Source organism: Onthophagus taurus, chromosome 2, assembly GCF_036711975.1.
Source record: "Onthophagus taurus isolate NC chromosome 2, IU_Otau_3.0, whole genome shotgun sequence".
NCBI lineage: Eukaryota > Metazoa > Arthropoda > Insecta > Coleoptera > Scarabaeidae > Onthophagus > Onthophagus taurus.
The window spans coordinates 10,000,001-10,017,011 of record NC_091967.1 but is presented as its reverse complement, the minus strand read 5'-3'; the positions used below and the strand labels follow the sequence as shown (position 1 = coordinate 10,017,011).

The window sequence follows — 17,011 nt, the reverse complement described above, 5'->3', positions numbered from 1 at the left end:
GATTTAAAGTTACCCACAGGGCTTATAATTAAATTTATAAACACGCATCAAGTAACATGCTAACAAACAATTTATACAAAACTAAAATTAACAATTAAAAAAGCGAGTTTACAAAGGGTTATCTTGAAATTAAATCATACACGTGAAATAACACAAAATGAATTTTGTGTTCTTGTTTGTTTAATTCGGAGATATACGAAAAATATCAATTAAATGTTTGGAAATAATTAGTTATTTAAATTTGATATATTTGAATTTAAGCCAGTAACGTAACGCAAATAAATTAACCGGAGAATCCAACAAATTTGTCATTTACATTAATTTGTTTTTAAACAATTACTACATTAAAACATTTATATTTCAATTTGAATCGAAAACTTAATTGATATGACACGTGTGAATACGTTAAATCAAAATGGGTCAAAGTTGAAAAGTTACAAGTTTGTGATGACACTTCAACTGTACACACACATGGGAATAACTTGAATAACTTGGTAACTTGGCTTTTGTTGAAATGTTGCTCTAAGTTTAAGACGTAGAAGTCGTCGTTGACGGTTATGAAAACGTATAACGATATTTGTCGATATTATTTTTATTTAAGTCCCCTAACATTTTTTACACAGCAAGGCTTGAACCTTTCGGTTGCTCTTTCGATCTGATAAACCGAAATTTGCATAATTTTTCAATTTAGAAACGTCAAGTTTCATACCTTCGTAACGTCGTTTCCATTTTGAGATTTCTACTGTTCGCCTTCCAATCGATTTGAAATGTAAATGATGTTAAAAGTGTTTTTTTGTAGGGTGTTAAAAATAAAAAAGAAAAATTTGTTTGATGAAAAGGTAAAAAGTAATACAAACTTTTTATATTAAATTGAAAAGCTTATATTGTTTATAGTTTAAAAGTAGGCCAATTTTGTGTGTAATTATAAAAAAAGTTGATAAATTTAAACTAGGTAGTTCGAAACAATTAAATTGATTATATTGAAAAACGAGATAAAGATAAAAATTTAACAAGACCGCTTCGATAATCCTCTTCCCTTTCTAAAGCTTTAAAACTCAATTATTCGTATTCTTCGTTGTTTCCATTTAATCGGATTTCAACATTAAATTTAGATCAAAAATAGAATAATACAGAAAAATCGTAAATAATTGACAATTAATGATATTAATAACACTAGACCTACAACTAGAATCATTCGAATCATTAGAATGTTTCTAGTTGTAAGTCTAATGTTAGTTCTAATGCTAGTGTTAGTTCTAGTTTTAGTGTTAGATCGTTGTATATTTTTCATTGAACTAAAACTAGAACTAACATTAGACCGAACTTATTTTTATTTACTTATTTTTATCATCATTTGGAAATAATTTGCTTAATTCTGGCAGAGTCGGGAAGTATTTGTCTCAACTTCGCCATTCTCTGAAAATATTTCCCTAAGTTATAACAGTTTCTGGAAATATTTTACTTAATTCTGTCAGCTTCTGCAAGTATTCTGCCTAATTCCCTCAGGTTTGGGAAGTAATTTACGGATTCTATGAGGTTCAAGGAGTAATTTGCTGAATTCTGTCAGGTTCAGGAAATATTTTGCATGATACTGTAATCTCTTATATCAACTTTTGGAAACACTTTACTTATTTTTGTCATCCTTTAGAAGCATTCTGCTCAGTTTTGCAAGGGGTCAGAAGTAATTCATTAGGCTCTGAAAACATTTCTCTAAGTTATAACAGTTTTTGGAAATATTTTACTTAATTCTGTCAGCTTCTGCAAGTATTTTGCTTAATATTCCCAGATTTGAGACGCATATTGTTTATTTTACAAGCTTCTGGAAAAATTTAGCTAATACCATCAGTTTCTGAAAATATTTTGTATAATTGTGTCAGGTTTTTTCATAAATTTATTAGTATTTCTCTTAATTAGATACGTCCAAAAATATTTTACTTCATTTGGTTAGTGTTTAAAAGTATTCTGCTTAAATATGTTAGCCTCTGGAATTATTTTGTTTAATGCTGTAAGTTTCTGGACATATTTTACTTAATTTTGTTTGTTTCTGAAAGTATTTTGTTTAATTATGTTAGCATTTCGAAGTAGTTTGCTTAATTCTGTCAGATTTGAGAAGTCTGACTAGACTAATAACATTACAAAACACGAATAGATTAAATTATCATTTGCTAATTCAAATTATGAACTAGTAGTTGCCTACTTATGTGTGACGTCACGAACGGGCCTTCGAGCTGTTCTTAGAGCAACGTCCGAATTTGTGTGCATTAAAATTATTCATTCAAATAGTTTAAAGTGCAAATTAAAAGTTTTTCGATATTTTTTGGTAAAGAAATTAGTGTGAATTTCAACAATTAATAAAAAAACTTTTTAAATTCGAAGTGAGTTATAGGATAAAGTTTGAGAAAATGTCTAATTTTCAGTAATCATTTTTTCTTCATCTTTCTTTTAAAAACCCGTGTTAACCTTAACGAGTTTCAGAACTTTGCGAGAATATAATTTGAGAAAATTTATTACAGTAATACTCTTTGTACGTTGCAATTTCATAAGCTAGTTATGAAAATCTTTATTAAAAGTAATTATATTACAAAACAATATTTTTTTTAATTAGTTTTCAAATTAATTAAGAAATAGGAACTCTCTAACCAGCTCATTAGTCACAACTAAATTCAACGAATTAACTTGATTAAGCGCTTAAACTTTGTTTAACCGCAAGTTCGAAACATTGCACGTTTGGGTCCAACTCAAATTAGTAAATAAATTATTTACATATGTATTTGTATGTACTGTGTAAATACTTGTTTACAACTTTTATTTTAAAAATCCAATTAAAAGTTAACCACAAACCTACTCAACTATGAAGGCGTGAAAAAGTTCGTCTTGTTCGAGTTCGTTTAATTTATCAGAGTTCATCGTAGCGTAACATTATGACCCATAAAACTAAGAAAACGTCGAAGGTAGAAAAAAAATACTTGAAAACTTACCTATTCAGCGGAAATCACTTGAACGAAAAGTGGCGCGAGACGACGATGAAAGACGAAATCCAAGTCGAGTGGTCGCAGTGGGATCCGGAACGAAGCGTCGTCTCGAACTTTATCGGATCGTAGTAAAAGCGCAACTACACCACCGCGAGACAGAAAGCTTGCCAGAATTGCGTGTTGGCTTTCAGCGACGACTTTGCACGAGTTTTATCGACAATTTAAAACAGCCTTGGTGACTTATTGCCATACGAACATAGTTGTGTAGACGAAATTGAATGCGCACTTTTCGTATTTATTGCTTTTTAGGTTGGTTTCGATATAAATTTTTATTGCTTCGCTACGTGATCTTTTCAACAAAATTGAAACTCCTACTATTATTATCAATTTAGACAAGTATTTTTCAGTTATCATCTTTTCTATTAGATCAAAGGCATTGTAGTTATTAATTTTTACCGGCGCCTCCACCAAAAAGTTTAACTTATATTTTTATAAGATATGAAGTTAAAAGTATCCATTTTACCAGTATGTGAAATAAGCGCAAAGTTTAAATAACCTTATATCAACTTTTGGAAACATTTTACTTATTTTTGTCATCTTTTGGAAGTATTCTGCTCAATTTTGTAAGGGGTGGGAAGTAATTTTCTCAAAGTCATCAGTCTCTGAAAATATTTCTCTACGTTATTACAGTTTTTGGAAATATTTTACTTCATTCTGTCAGCTTTTGCAAGTATTTTGCTTAATACTCCCAGATTTGAGAAGCATATGGCTTATTTTAAAAGCTTCTGGAAAAATTTAGTTAATGTCATCAGCTTCTGAAAATATTTTGTATAATTGTGTCAGGTTAGTGTCTAAATGTATTTTGCCTAAATTTGTCACCCTCTGGAAATATTTTACTTAATGCTGTAAGTTTCTGGAAATATTTTGCTTAATTATATTGCCATCCGGACATATTTTGCTTAATTTTGCCTATTTCTGAAAGTATTTTGTTTAATTATGTTAGCATTTGGAAGTAGTTCGATTAATTCTATCAGATTTAAGAAGTCTAACGAAAAGCCTAAAACTAGAAACGTTCGGGTTAGTTTAATAATCTTGAAATTGTTATGTTCACTAAGACGTAGAGTTGAAGATGCCATTGTATTCGAAATTAGTCAGACAAATAAATAAAAATTAACCAATTACAGTACAACTTCGTTTATTTAAATTTTACGCTTATTATATTGTTATGTGTTCATATTCCTATTGTTAGATTAAACAATTATTGACTTATAATTAATTTTATCCTCTCAAAATTTATCAACATGTATTATTTTCTTTGTGATAATTCTTATCTGGTATTAACCGTATTATGTACGTAAATCTGATAAAGTGTTAACACCGCAAAGAGGAACTCCGTGGGAAAACCACCCTAACTGTGACTGTCGAAATGAATAATTAGTAGGTGGATAGAGAGCGTAAGAAGAGAAAGGTGCTAATTTTAGGATATTTCTCAGAAAATATTCCAAAATGTGAATCAGAGATTTCACGAACTTTGGACAAACCAGAATCACAATACTTTAATTTAAAAATTTTTGCTTACTGCGATACTTTAAAATTTAATAAATGTTGAAAATGAACATGTTTGTTAAAATAATAGGTTTAGTAACCTTTACAAAGTCTTTATTAAACAGTTGGTTGCGTTTAATTATCAACCGAGGCGCCGTGTAGAAACCGGATTAGTTCAACAATGACGCGGCGTTTACGGAATGCACATATATACTGTAAACAGTAACCATATTGTAACTATGTTCCACTTGGTGGAAGATGACTAATGACGTAACATTGTTAGCTCTCGAGTGTAAGCCTTAATGCAAACCCATCAAAAGATAACACCGAGAATGGTGGTGCAGAACGATATGAAATTCGTTGGTATTAAGCTGCTGCAGCTATTTTAATTTTTCTTGTTTGTGAGTCCTAAATATAATAATAATGTTTCGTTAAAGCGAAATATGAAATTATACCGATATGAATCATATTGGTCGACACAATATTTATCTACCTTGATTGACGACAGTACAAATAAATTACGTTTCATATTTACGTAGGAAATTGGTAAAGCAGGAATTATAGAGTGTTTCTGTGTGCAATTTCAATTTGGAACGATGCGGAGCCGCCAAAACCGTGCCATATATACGCCGTAATTAGTTTCGAATTAAGTGGACCCTAGCAGTGACCAATTTAGTCTAACCTACAATGTAATTATTCTACCCTAAATCAAATCGTTGACATCAGGGGCGATAGCCAAGTACATTTTAACACCACAAAATAATACTTCGCATATTATATATTTACATAATTCATACTGAGTGGAACATAAATCTGGTAACGTCTAATTTTATCCTAAGTGAAATGCAGAAATTACACAATTTTTGTTTCTCATACGATTTAAACGTTATATTATTCTACGCAAGAAAATAATCTGTTTGGAATAATCTGTTAGTTTCTAAAATGATATAATTTTTCCAAATCTGACTGGTGGACAATTGAACAAATTTCATCTTATCTCAAATATTATTTTAGTGGTTTAAGATTGTGCTAAGTAATCTTGATTTCTTGCTTTTGGCATGATCTAACAGTTTCTACATTAAGAACGGATGGGGAGGTTGATAAGGATTCCTATAACATGATGACCGTTCCTGAAATTAATAAGAAACATTCTCGTAAAATTTAAATTTCTCCTTCCAATCCTGTCCTTCCACACTGATCTCATTGGTTTCGTAATCAAACATAACCTGTTTCAGCTTACCTGCATAGAAATCAGGATTATCTACAATCCAATCCTCTTTTGATAACATTCTTAAAATCTTTAATGATCTTTTGAATTGATAAAAAGGTTTGCCTTCCACTGGATCCACTGGAATTAAACATGGAGTTTATTTTCAGTATTAAAGCACGAGATGTTGCTTGTAAGAACTAGACAATGATTATTATTGATGGAAAACTAGTTACAGTTTACAAAAAATTACATGGTGTCTGTAAGTGACTAGATACTGCTAATGGAAGACTTGATCTTCCTTATGAAAGTTCAGATTCTCCTAGCAGAAGACTCTGTACTACCAATGGTAGACTATGTACTGCTGATAGAACGCTAGATATCGCTTACAAACAATTAGATGCTGCTTCCAAAAGACTAGAAATTGCGCAACTCAACTAGGAGACTACTTACTCTTTGCAGAAGACTAAATACTACTGGAAATGACTAAATTCTGCAAATAAAACACCAAATGCTGCTTCCAAGAACCAAATGATGGTTACAGAAAATTACTTATTGCTTAAAAACGGCAAGATACTGCTAATAAAGCATCAGATGCTGCTTGCAAGAATTAGACTATGGTTACTTCTGATGAAAAACAAGTTATAGCTTACAGAAAATTATTTACTGCTTGTAAAAGACCAGATAAAAACTAGACTAGATGTTACTAATAGAAGACTTAATCCTCGTTATAGAAAATCAGGTACTAATGGCAGAAGATTAGATACTGCTGGTAGAGACAAAAAATATTGTGTTTCAATGTATATTATGGCAGTATTAGTGAAAAAATGAGTTAATGACTTGGTTCATTTTAACACTAAGCTTATATGTAATTGTAAAGGTTCTTTAATTTTATTAAATATAGGTTAATTAAACGTAGGTTATTTTATTAATAGTGCACAAAAATCTTTATTTGTCCAGTTTTATCGCATTTGGCTGCAAGAAACAACCTATCAAGTTAAGATCTTACTGCCAATGTTACTCACCACACATCGACACTGCCAAATCAAAACTACATAAACGTCAAAATGGTCATTAATTTAACTACACCATTGAACAGGATTTTTCAATCTGCATTTCTTTCAGAAATTTCTATATACATTAAAACTTAACTTTTCATTTACTATTAATTTAAATATATTTTGTAAATAAGTCTAATACATAATATAAAAATATTTTAAAAAACGGATAAAAGTGCTTCATAAAACATTTAAGTTAGATTATTACTAATTGATCAATCTACGCTGTACAAATTACGCTATTTAATAAATCACATTTATGTAAATGAAAATGTATCTCTAATGTAACTTCAACTAAACTGGATATAAATAATATTCCGACTTGGATTTCATTGTGGGCTTGGTGAAAGGCGAAAACCAGTGTACAGAAAAGCGGCCAAAAACCGCTTGGATACTTTTCCAACGCGATTTTTTCGCCCAGCGCGCTTCTTCCTTTTTCAATTGTTCGATTCCTGTTTCGTCTGTCCATATTGCTTGAACTTGTGAACCCAACATAACCGCGGTGAAAACGGCGAAAAGTAATGCTTCGAAACAGAGGAAAAGTAATAAGATTACCGTCGCCGGTGGTGAATATGATGTGCACTCTTTCCATTCGTGTCTTATGCATGCCATAAATTGATTTACAGCAAGGAACAGAGAGTGTATAGATAGATTTGCTATATAAAACTAAAAAAGGGAAATTTACATAAAGAAAAGTGGTGTTCAAGTACATTTACCGTGAATAAAACAAAATATTTTTGATTATTCTCTCCTACACAATTATTGACCCAAGGGCAATGATGATCCATTTTTCTAATGCATCTACAAAAAAATTAATACCCATTAATTTGCATTTAAAACATTAAATTTTGTTTTAAAATTATCTAATTAAAAAAATTAATCAGTGATTCAGTACTTATTATCAAATAGATTACATTGAGATGTGGAACAAATAGATTAACTTCCCAAGATAAAATTCTTTTTGTCAAAAATAACAATTCTATGTAAAAAAAAAATTTGTCAAATACCTTTGACAAACAGAACAATGATGAGCTCTTTCTGGCTTTATACTACAACATTTAGGACATTTAAATATAACAGTTTCTTTTCGAAAACCCATCTGTTGAATCATTTCTTTTGTTGCATTTCCTTTTGGTACTGCACCCTATAAAAAAATATACATAAATCATCCCATTTTTAACAAAAACTTAATTACTCACTGGATCTGCAAACATAGTACGTAAATGTGAGGCAAAAGCCAAAAATGCGAGAATTTGAAAAACGATAATATTAATAACACTATAGACTGTGTAAGGATTTGGGAGCAATATAACAGTCATAACAACGAATTCTGCATACAAAATCAACATCCAAGTTAATATTGCACAAATAATTCCACAAATGTCGCGGATACACCAAAATCGTCCTCCGCAACACTTATTGTGCATGTCTACGTTATATTCGTATTCGCTATGCATAATCGATTTCCTTAACACTTTAATTGGATGCTAATAGGAAATTTTTCTTGTGGTATATTCAATCATTTTCGTTTTTACGGCACCTTACAGCGGATATTCGAATGATTTCGTGTTCCATAGTGAAGATATTACTTTCTTTATATAACTTTCGCACCCGTTTCACTCATTATCCCCAAGGATATACAGTTAAATAATAAGTAAACCAAATAAACAGCATGCACAACCAACGAGTAACATATCGACTGATATTAAATGTAAATATGACATTGACATTTTTCAAGTGACAGGTAGACAACTTCATAAACAAATTTATTTTAAACTCAAATTATTAATACATTAAAAATTAATATCTAATTCTAAATAAAATTCTAAATGAAAATAAAATTTTTTTTATGAATTTTAAAACCTTAACATGAAGTAATAAACCATTTTAAAACAAACACTATTACCTCCATCTATACTAATTTTAAAATAAGATTTAAAGATATCTGTAATTATCGATTCTTTCAATTTGGCATAAACTTGACACTATGGAAGTTTACACGTGGAGGTTAGTTTACATTTCATGTGTGATTAAATATTATCTAAATTTGTTAAATATAACGTAAATCTACACCTAAACTTGTAATAAATATGAAGGTAAGTTTGTTTTATTCATTTTAATTGATTTATTAATGTATCTATAATTTTTAGACTACCGAGAAAAAGGGTAAACAAGGAACGAAAGGTTCGAAACAAATCATTGAAGAAAATGTATCCACGCTGAATTTCTACCGTAATATGGCCATATTTGCCAATGCCACATCTTTAATTATTTTGGTGTTTTATAATTCATCAATAAGCATAGTGAGAATTTAATTTAAATTATAGATTAATAAATTTTCATTTAATAATGCTCAAATTGTTTTAGGCACTTTACTTATTTTCATGTTTAATTTATATAGGAGCTTATCAATTTATGGTGTACATGGCTAAAGCAAAATATACCGATTCAGGTCAAATTGTTGACAGTGGTGTTGATTTGAATATGGAAGGTGGAATTGCAGAGTAATTTTAATTTATTTTTCTTTAATACATTATATTAATCATTCTTTTTAAGGCATGTAAAAGACATTATTATCTTAACAGCCGGTTGTCAACTATTAGCAAGTATACTTTCAAATTATTTTTGGTTGTTGTGGTTGTTGGCCCCAATAAGAGGATTTTGGATCTTATGGAAAAACGTTTTGGGTCCTTATTTCTTCCAACCTCAAACTGGCGAACCTGAAGTTAATGAAAAGAAGCAGAAGAAACTGGAAAGGAAAATGAAAAGAATGAATCACTGATGAAACAAATTTTTTCGGGTTATATTGATACTGTAACTTTTTTTTTGGGATTGTGGACAATTTTTGTTGTTTGTTGATTATTTAAGGATTTAATATAAAGGTTTTTTTTAATAAATTTTATTTACCTAAATAATTCAAAGCATTACAATGAAGTTTTAATGGTATTTTAATATGCAAATATTGTAATAATAAGTAAATAGTAATATCAAAGTTTTTAAGATACAAGACACATATGAAACAATTTTATAATTTATTCTCTTCATTAAAACCTAATTTGTTGTAACGAAATATTAATTTGTTCTCCAAAATATTCCTCTTGTATCTGTCTTCAAAAAAAGTGTTTGTGACAAAGTGCTCAAACATTAAACTTGTGCAATGTATCAAGCTATGTGTCCAGAAAGGAGGCATTCACATACTCGTACCTTTACAAGGATGGAAAATAAAAATTAATTTACGCAGAAATTAATCAGCTATGAACGACAAGAAAAGGAGTACTGAACAGAATTTGAAGATTATTTAGATAAAATATGTCCCAATATGTGGTTCTAACAGTATGGAGCACCTCCCCACAATGCACGAAACGTTAAGAACATTGTTAAATGAAATGGTTGGTGCAAAGTGGATTGAAAATTTTTACCTATTAATAAACCAGCCAGCAAGATTGCTCGATCCATTTTAGATATTTTCGTGTAGACTTTTCTACAACAACAAGTTTATGGTATTTGTAGGGCCAAATAATACAATATATGTTACAATAAGCAAGAAGAAATTTATTAAATAGATTTCAAGAATGTATTGCGAACAACGAAGGTCATATTGAACAAATACTTGTGCTGTGGACAGCAGCCATGGAAAACATATTGAACCTAACGCCACTTTATTTGTTCATTCAAGAAGTAGCATTGGTGACCATGATTCGACTGTGGACAGCAGGAATTCAAATGGGTGTGAGATGTAGTAAAAATGCCATTCTCTGGAATGAAATGGTGGACTACTCACCAATTCTGGAATGTAAAACGGACTTCACACAATCACAACACATTTTTACGAAGAAATATCTCACCCACCCAAGTTCCACAGAAGTAGAGGTAAAAAACAGCCTTAAAATCTACACTGATGGTTCAAGTAGACGGAAAGGAGCGGGAGTCGGAGTCTTCTCGTACGATCTCCGACTCCACATATCTGGACTTCTAGCTAAAAGTACCACCGTCATACAGGCGGAGTGAATCGCCATACAACTTGTCGCTGACGTTATTGTCAGATCAAATTTGATAGGTAAGACTTACAATTTACGCTGACAGTACACAAGCTATTTTAGCCCTGAGTAGAATAACAATTACCTCAGGACTTGTTATGGGTTGGCAAGCGAGTACCATGTTCGCCTGAACCGATAATCGCTCCGTCCTTATCAACTCAGATTGAGATAATTAAATGAGAGGCAGAGGCAGCCTTGTCTTTCATAAGGCTTGGTAGAAACGCTTTACGAACTGTAACGAGACTCGTCACGGGTTATTGTAAGATAAACAAGCATCTTTATACCCTTAAGCTTGCTGTTTGTCTTCTCTGTCGCCTCTGTGAAGAGAGCGAGGAGATGGTTCGACACATCTTGTGTGACTGCCCCACTCTATAAGACCTCAGAATGAGAGACTTCGGAGAGGAATGGCCGAGCACAGATGGCATCAGGAACACACCTCTGAGCTGTATCCTAGCCTTCGGAAATTCCTTAGGCTAGTTGATGTAGCTGGAGAGAGTGCAGGAGGATGTACAAGGGGCCCGTTGGGGCTAGGTGCTGTATGCGGAAGCATACCCCTTTGACCTTCTTGCGACCAACAACCCTACTTCTCCCTCTCTGGTGTCGGCTTTTCTTGTCTAAACTTTTCCACTGAAATCCCTAGGAACTCGTACTCAACTCATGATCGAACTCTTCTTTATTTTCTGTCATCAACTCAAACTCTCCCAATTGATTCAGGACTGACTTTCCATTTATCCATAAGTAAAAAATTCTCTTTGAACTCTCCAAGGAGCTCTCGTGTTCTTCTTCCCGTCTGAAATTTTCAACCCTTTCGTTCCGAGCGCCCTTAACCTAAACAATCGTTTCTATTGGCCGAACAACTCGGATAGTCGAAAACATTCCGCCGTACACTAAGGCAGAGGAGAAATCATACAGACAACCATTTTCAAAATAACAGAGAAAAAATTTGAAAATCAAATATTAATAAATTTTAACCGAATCCGATTTGACGGGATCCTGGTAGTGATCCCGTCAAATCTGACGGCATTGCACAATATCAGTGCTTATAGTGTCTTCTGCAGCCCATTAGTAGGACATGTTGGAGCAGTTTTAAGCATATTGCTTAAACCTGTAAATGGTAGTTCCGGCTACTTCCTCTACATGCAAAGGAGATACACCAAGTCTGTCGGGATTTCCTATATCAAGCTGTCGCTCTGTATGTGATTATAGGTCTAATCACAGTTACATAGAGCCAGTACAGTCTTTCAGGGGTAAGACCCCAATTTTTTCCAACTTAATTTTTTTCATGTTGTAATTTTATTAATTTCACTACCTACTTTTTTGGAATAAACCTCTAATTTACGTAAGTTTGCTACTTAATTATCGATTTGTGTTTTTAATTGATTAGATAACTTTGGCATGTGATTTATCGTAAATAGATTTTTTATATGTAATAAAATTAATCTAACACATTTGATGCTCCATCATTTTTTTTTGAATATAGCAGACAATAGATTATTAAGTTTGGAGCAACTTTCCTTCTACAACATTTTATCATATTTGCATACTATACAATTTTGGTCTTTAAAGGATTGATGTCCAACAATAATTGGAACGAACCTTGAATCACTTATTATTTCGTCACAGTATCTTGTATTCTGGTAAATATATTCGGTTATTTACTAAACTAATAAATTTAAAAATTGTAGAATACAATATGGTGGAATGCTACATACAATTAGTACAAAACACCAAAATATTTTGAAAAGAAAACGTTTATTTTTAGTACTACTTGACTAATAAACCATGTTATCTTATCATGTTTTTATGTAAAGGTCACATGATTCAGAATGCTTTATATTACGTAGGAGTTATTTTGCAACTCATTGAATAGTTTCAAAGGTTCCCATTATCCATTGTTATGAAACAAAAAAAAACAGTTTGGATTGAAGAAATATAAGAATTAAATGATTTATTGCAACAAGTTAATGATAATATACAGTTCCACCTAAAAGCTACAACCTACTTATATGTATTCAATAGTTTTATTATTATTATAAATATAATGAAAATACATTTTTTTTTAAATTCACTTTCCAGAAATAATTTATAACCAAAAATAAAAATTACATTTTCCTCACACCTCCTCCTCCTCTTCAGTCCTAAGATATCTTTGACTTCTTAATTCACCGCTCAGTTTCTACGTTTCCTGCGGGAGGACTCCTCCTAAGCAAAAAGAGAAGGAAATAAATCGATTATAAAGAAATTTATCAATTTAAAACCCAAAAATTACCTGATTTGCCCTAGCCTATTTTATCGGGACAGCAACAAACAAACAACCAAATTATTCCATAAATCAATTAATCACGTCACAAAATTAATAAGGAATTTTTAGTCATTAATAAGGAAATTTGGAAGGAAATACAATTACTATTACCTATCATTAGTTACCTTCTGTGATAAAATGATTAAAATCCTCTTGAACATTCCGATAAAGTCGATAAACAAATCCATGGAATGTGCCACAAAATCTTTACTACCCATACGGCGCTTTTCAATGATCAATTGAGTATCATACAAAACAAATCCGCACATCATCACCAAACCCAAATAGAGATGAGCTTGGAACAACAGATTTGATCCAAAGAATAAGTTTGCAAATGATAATAACAACACTGTATTTAAAAGTGTCATTAAAGTACCACCTAGGTACAACCATTTTCCTCTTTCAGCCAACATTGAACAAATTGAAAATGATATAAATACCAAAGTTGTTCCTAAACATTACAACATATTTGTTAATTTATAAAATTCTTACTTAATACAATTACTTTACCTGCTAATGCTGTACTGATTAAATTTGGATCTAACAAAATAACATGTTCAAGCAAAGGCCCCATTCCTACTCCAGTAAGCCCAGCGAATCCAAGTAAATAACCAATTCTTAGATGCAACTTTTTGCCATTATCATCAGGTGTGGTCATTAATAAGAAGAAACATACAAGTGCCCCTACAGATGCCAAAAAGCCAGCTTGAATGATGTTAGTGAAGAGATGAATGGAAGCGCCAGCTGCCGCTGCCATAGTTGACATTGTGAGACAAGCGTAAACATTTTTCAAGTGTTGTCTTACCGGTTCCTCTCTGTATAAAATTTAACATGTTAATTAGATACGTATATTAAGTATGGCAGCGAAATGAATACTCACAGTTTATTGCTGAACGAATTTATAAACGTTTGTACTGACGGAGCCATGTTAATTTCTCTATGATCTTCAGATATTTCACTAAAGACAAATGACGGGGTGTTTAAAACAAAGCCTCTTGATAAATTTTTAGACTGATAAGATAAGAAAATACTGAATTGAAGCAAACACCGTTTTTAGAGACACAATGAAATCTGTAAACTACACGTCAGATCCTACCACTTTTAGGTAGATATTCACTTAATAACACTCTCCGATTGGTTCGTTTAGATCACGTGTTCGTTCGGAAATGCGTAGTCGGCACTTTTCTGGAATTAATTTTTTATGAGGCTACGTGTATCTTATTAATTATGAAAATTTTCAACTTTAATTGTTAAATAACGATTTTATCAAAACAATTTAAATCTTACTTCGTTATTATTAACTTAAAAACATTTTTTTATGCTAATTTTTATTCGTGTAGGGAATTATTTTTCTTTAAGTTTAATGATTTTATAAATTTCAATTACATTGAAACATTTTAACCCTTAAACTACTAATTAAACAAATTATTTCAACAAACGGTTAATTAATAATAAATAAAAAACGATTTATAACTACAAAATAAAAAAGATATAGATTTTACTTTTTTAGGTTGGTATCACGTTTTATTCTTACTCAAAAACTACAACATAATTTTATTTTATAATTCTTAAATCAATTCTACATTTAAGATCTAACTTTATTTAATAACAATAATTTAAGTTAAGAATCATAACATAAAATAAATTCGAAATTCAAAAAATTATATTCAAGAGAAGTTAGTAACAAACATAACCTAACTTTTTTAAATGTCACTCGCACGCGTGGTATAAAGTTCAGTGTTAAAATTGTGTTTTCCTCATTTATTACAGCAAAAAAATGGGGAAGAAAACGAAAATTGGAAAACAACGCCGAGATAGGTACTATCAATTAGCAAAAGAAACGGGTTTCAGATCTCGTGCGGCGTTTAAATTAATCCAACTCAACCGAAAGTTTGAATTCTTACAAAAAGCTCGAGTTTGTATAGATTTATGTGCAGCACCGGGAGGATGGATGCAAGTGGCGCAACAAAACATGCCCGTTTCAAGTATAATAGTAGGCATAGATTTGTTTCCGATAAAGCCTATACCTGGTTGTATTTCACTTACGGAAGATATTACAACAGAGAAGTGTAAAGTAGCTTTGGGGAAAGAATTACAAACGTGGAAAGCTGATGTAGTGTTAAACGATGGTGCTCCAAACGTCGGTAAAAATTGGTTACACGATGCATATCAACAGGCTTGCTTAACGTTGAGTGCTTTGAAATTGGCCACACAATTCTTAAGGCAAGGTGGTTGGTTTGTTACTAAAGTGTTTAGATCTAAAGATTATAACCCATTGATGTGGGTATTGAAACAATTATTTAAAAAAGTTCATGCAACCAAACCCCAAGCGTCTCGTACTGAATCTGCAGAAATATTTGTTGTTTGTCAGTATTATATTGCACCTGATAAAATAGATGCCAAGTTTATGGACCCTAAATATGTTTTTCAAGAATTAGATATTGAACCAACCAACAAATTAAATGTTTTTCATCCTGAAAAGAAGAAAAAAGCGAAGGCTGAAGGATATAAAGATAATGATTATACTTTATATCATAAATTACCTGTAACAGAGTTTATTAAGCATTTCAATGGGATTGATTTACTTCAAGCTGCTTCAGAGGTTACTTAAATTTTATTTTATAATTTAAAAAATTATTTTGTCCATTACTACCTTATAATATATACCTTATTAATGAGTTTTAAACAAAAGGGTAGTCATTTTTCAATAATAGCAGTGAATAATTATTATTCACAAGTAATCAATTTGACAACTAATAATAATTATTTGAAACGTCAAAATTTCAAAAAACATCAATTTAATTTAATTTTTTAGGATTTTTTAAAGGTTTGACATTAAAAAAACGTAAACAAATTCCTTTTTCCTTATGATTTAAGCATAAATTAATTAATTTTGGAAAAAAACATGACGTTTCATAAAAGTGACATTTAATTTTGACAAATTGTTGTGAAATTGGTTACAGTTGGTAACATTGAATTTGTGTCACATTGACGTTTAAACTTTATTCAAAAATTTATTTAAAAAAATAAATTTATGGAATCAATTTCAATAGTAGTCATGGACAAAGTATACTATTCTACTTACATATAATGAGCTTTATTCACTTAGATTAATTAACTAAACTTAACCTTAGTGAATAATAGCTCTTATTATATGCTCATATAATAATATACTGTTTCTTTTCTGTTTAGATTACATTTGATGATGATGAAATCTTAAATCATAAATCCACCACAAAAGAAATAATAGATTGCTGTAAAGATATAAAAGTGTTGGGAAGAAAAGAACTTCGACTTTTATTAAAATGGTGGAAAATTCTTCATGATGAATATGTTAAAAACAACACAGAAGAAACACAAACAGAAAAAGATGATGAAATCGCTTCTGATGATGGAGAAGAGGAAGATGAAGACACAAAAATAAATAAAGAAATATCAGAACTTCAACAAGAAGAAATAAGAGAGGAAAAACGTAAAAAAAAGAAAGTACTAAAAGAACGTAAAAAACTAAATGATAAACTCAATTTAAAAATGGTTATTAAAGGAGATGGAGGTCCAACAATGGAGGCTGACGACATGTTTAGTTTAAAACTAATTGAAAATAATCAACAAATGAATAAAGTTATGGACCAGGCCCCAGAACTTTTAGCAGAATCTGATAAAGAATCTGATGAAGATGAAAAGCCAAAAAAAAAAGTTAGATTTGAAAAAGGATCCGGTCATTTACATAGTTCCGGTATGTATTATAAAGATTCTGATTCTGAATTAGAAATGGAAAGTGATGAAGAAGACAATAAAGATTTAAAAGGAGAATTGGGTTCAAGTGATTCAGAATTTAGCGATACCGAATCAGCTCCCATTAATAAAAAGGAAAAACAACACCCCCTAAT

At 31.0% G+C, this 17,011-nt stretch overlaps 5 protein-coding genes across 8 annotated transcripts in view; 2 read left to right on the top strand and 3 right to left on the bottom strand.

Annotated features, from left to right (window-relative positions):
- The window catches only part of LOC111426903 (GTP-binding protein Di-Ras2), a 42,907-nt gene extending 39,817 nt beyond the window's left edge, over nucleotides 1-3,090 (bottom strand). For both annotated transcript variants that reach the window (XM_023061778.2, XM_023061779.2), the window contains exon 1: nucleotides 2,979-3,090. The gene's annotated coding sequence lies outside the window, so the exon portion shown is untranslated. The remainder of the gene's footprint in view (nucleotides 1-2,978) is intronic.
- A 3,907-nt stretch (nucleotides 3,091-6,997) lies between these two features.
- On the bottom strand, nucleotides 6,998-8,505 carry LOC111426885 (palmitoyltransferase ZDHHC3). Its single transcript, XM_023061734.2, has 4 exons — nucleotides 7,982-8,505; nucleotides 7,790-7,926; nucleotides 7,499-7,583; nucleotides 6,998-7,448 (listed from the first exon to the last, which is right to left on the bottom strand). Exons 1-4 carry the CDS (start codon nucleotides 8,237-8,239, stop codon nucleotides 7,077-7,079), a joined length of 852 nt encoding a protein of 283 aa, XP_022917502.1. The 5' UTR covers nucleotides 8,240-8,505; the 3' UTR covers nucleotides 6,998-7,076.
- Nucleotides 8,506-8,738: 233 nt separating this feature from the next.
- On the top strand, nucleotides 8,739-9,679 carry LOC111426856 (transmembrane protein 208). Its single transcript, XM_023061673.2, has 4 exons — nucleotides 8,739-8,878; nucleotides 8,933-9,085; nucleotides 9,150-9,286; nucleotides 9,339-9,679. Exons 1-4 carry the CDS (start codon nucleotides 8,873-8,875, stop codon nucleotides 9,562-9,564), a joined length of 522 nt encoding a protein of 173 aa, XP_022917441.2. The 5' UTR covers nucleotides 8,739-8,872; the 3' UTR covers nucleotides 9,565-9,679.
- Nucleotides 9,680-12,741: 3,062 nt separating this feature from the next.
- On the bottom strand, nucleotides 12,742-14,241 carry LOC111426871 (Bax Inhibitor-1). Of its 3 annotated transcripts, none has more exons than XM_071194138.1 (5): nucleotides 14,002-14,241; nucleotides 13,632-13,936; nucleotides 13,233-13,572; nucleotides 13,089-13,103; nucleotides 12,742-13,021 (listed from the first exon to the last, which is right to left on the bottom strand). In XM_071194138.1, the coding sequence occupies exons 1-5, from the start codon at nucleotides 14,046-14,048 to the stop codon at nucleotides 12,982-12,984; spliced, it is 747 nt and encodes a 248-aa protein (XP_071050239.1). In that variant the 5' UTR covers nucleotides 14,049-14,241; the 3' UTR covers nucleotides 12,742-12,981. The 3 variants fall into 3 exon arrangements, with proteins under 3 accessions (XP_071050239.1, XP_022917463.1, XP_022917464.1); XM_023061695.2 differs by having other exon boundaries at nucleotides 13,247-13,572; nucleotides 14,002-14,240; XM_023061696.2 differs by lacking the exon at nucleotides 13,089-13,103 and having other exon boundaries at nucleotides 13,247-13,572; nucleotides 14,002-14,237.
- Nucleotides 14,242-14,640: 399 nt separating this feature from the next.
- Nucleotides 14,641-17,011, top strand: part of LOC111426869 (pre-rRNA 2'-O-ribose RNA methyltransferase FTSJ3) — a 4,924-nt gene continuing 2,553 nt past the window's right edge. The window contains exons 1-2 of the mRNA XM_023061693.2: nucleotides 14,641-15,723; nucleotides 16,314-17,011. The exon at nucleotides 16,314-17,011 is cut by the window's right edge and continues 493 nt beyond it. Of these exons, the coding sequence (XP_022917461.2) occupies nucleotides 14,899-15,723; nucleotides 16,314-17,011 (1,523 nt within the window). The 5' untranslated portion in view covers nucleotides 14,641-14,898. The remainder of the gene's footprint in view (nucleotides 15,724-16,313) is intronic.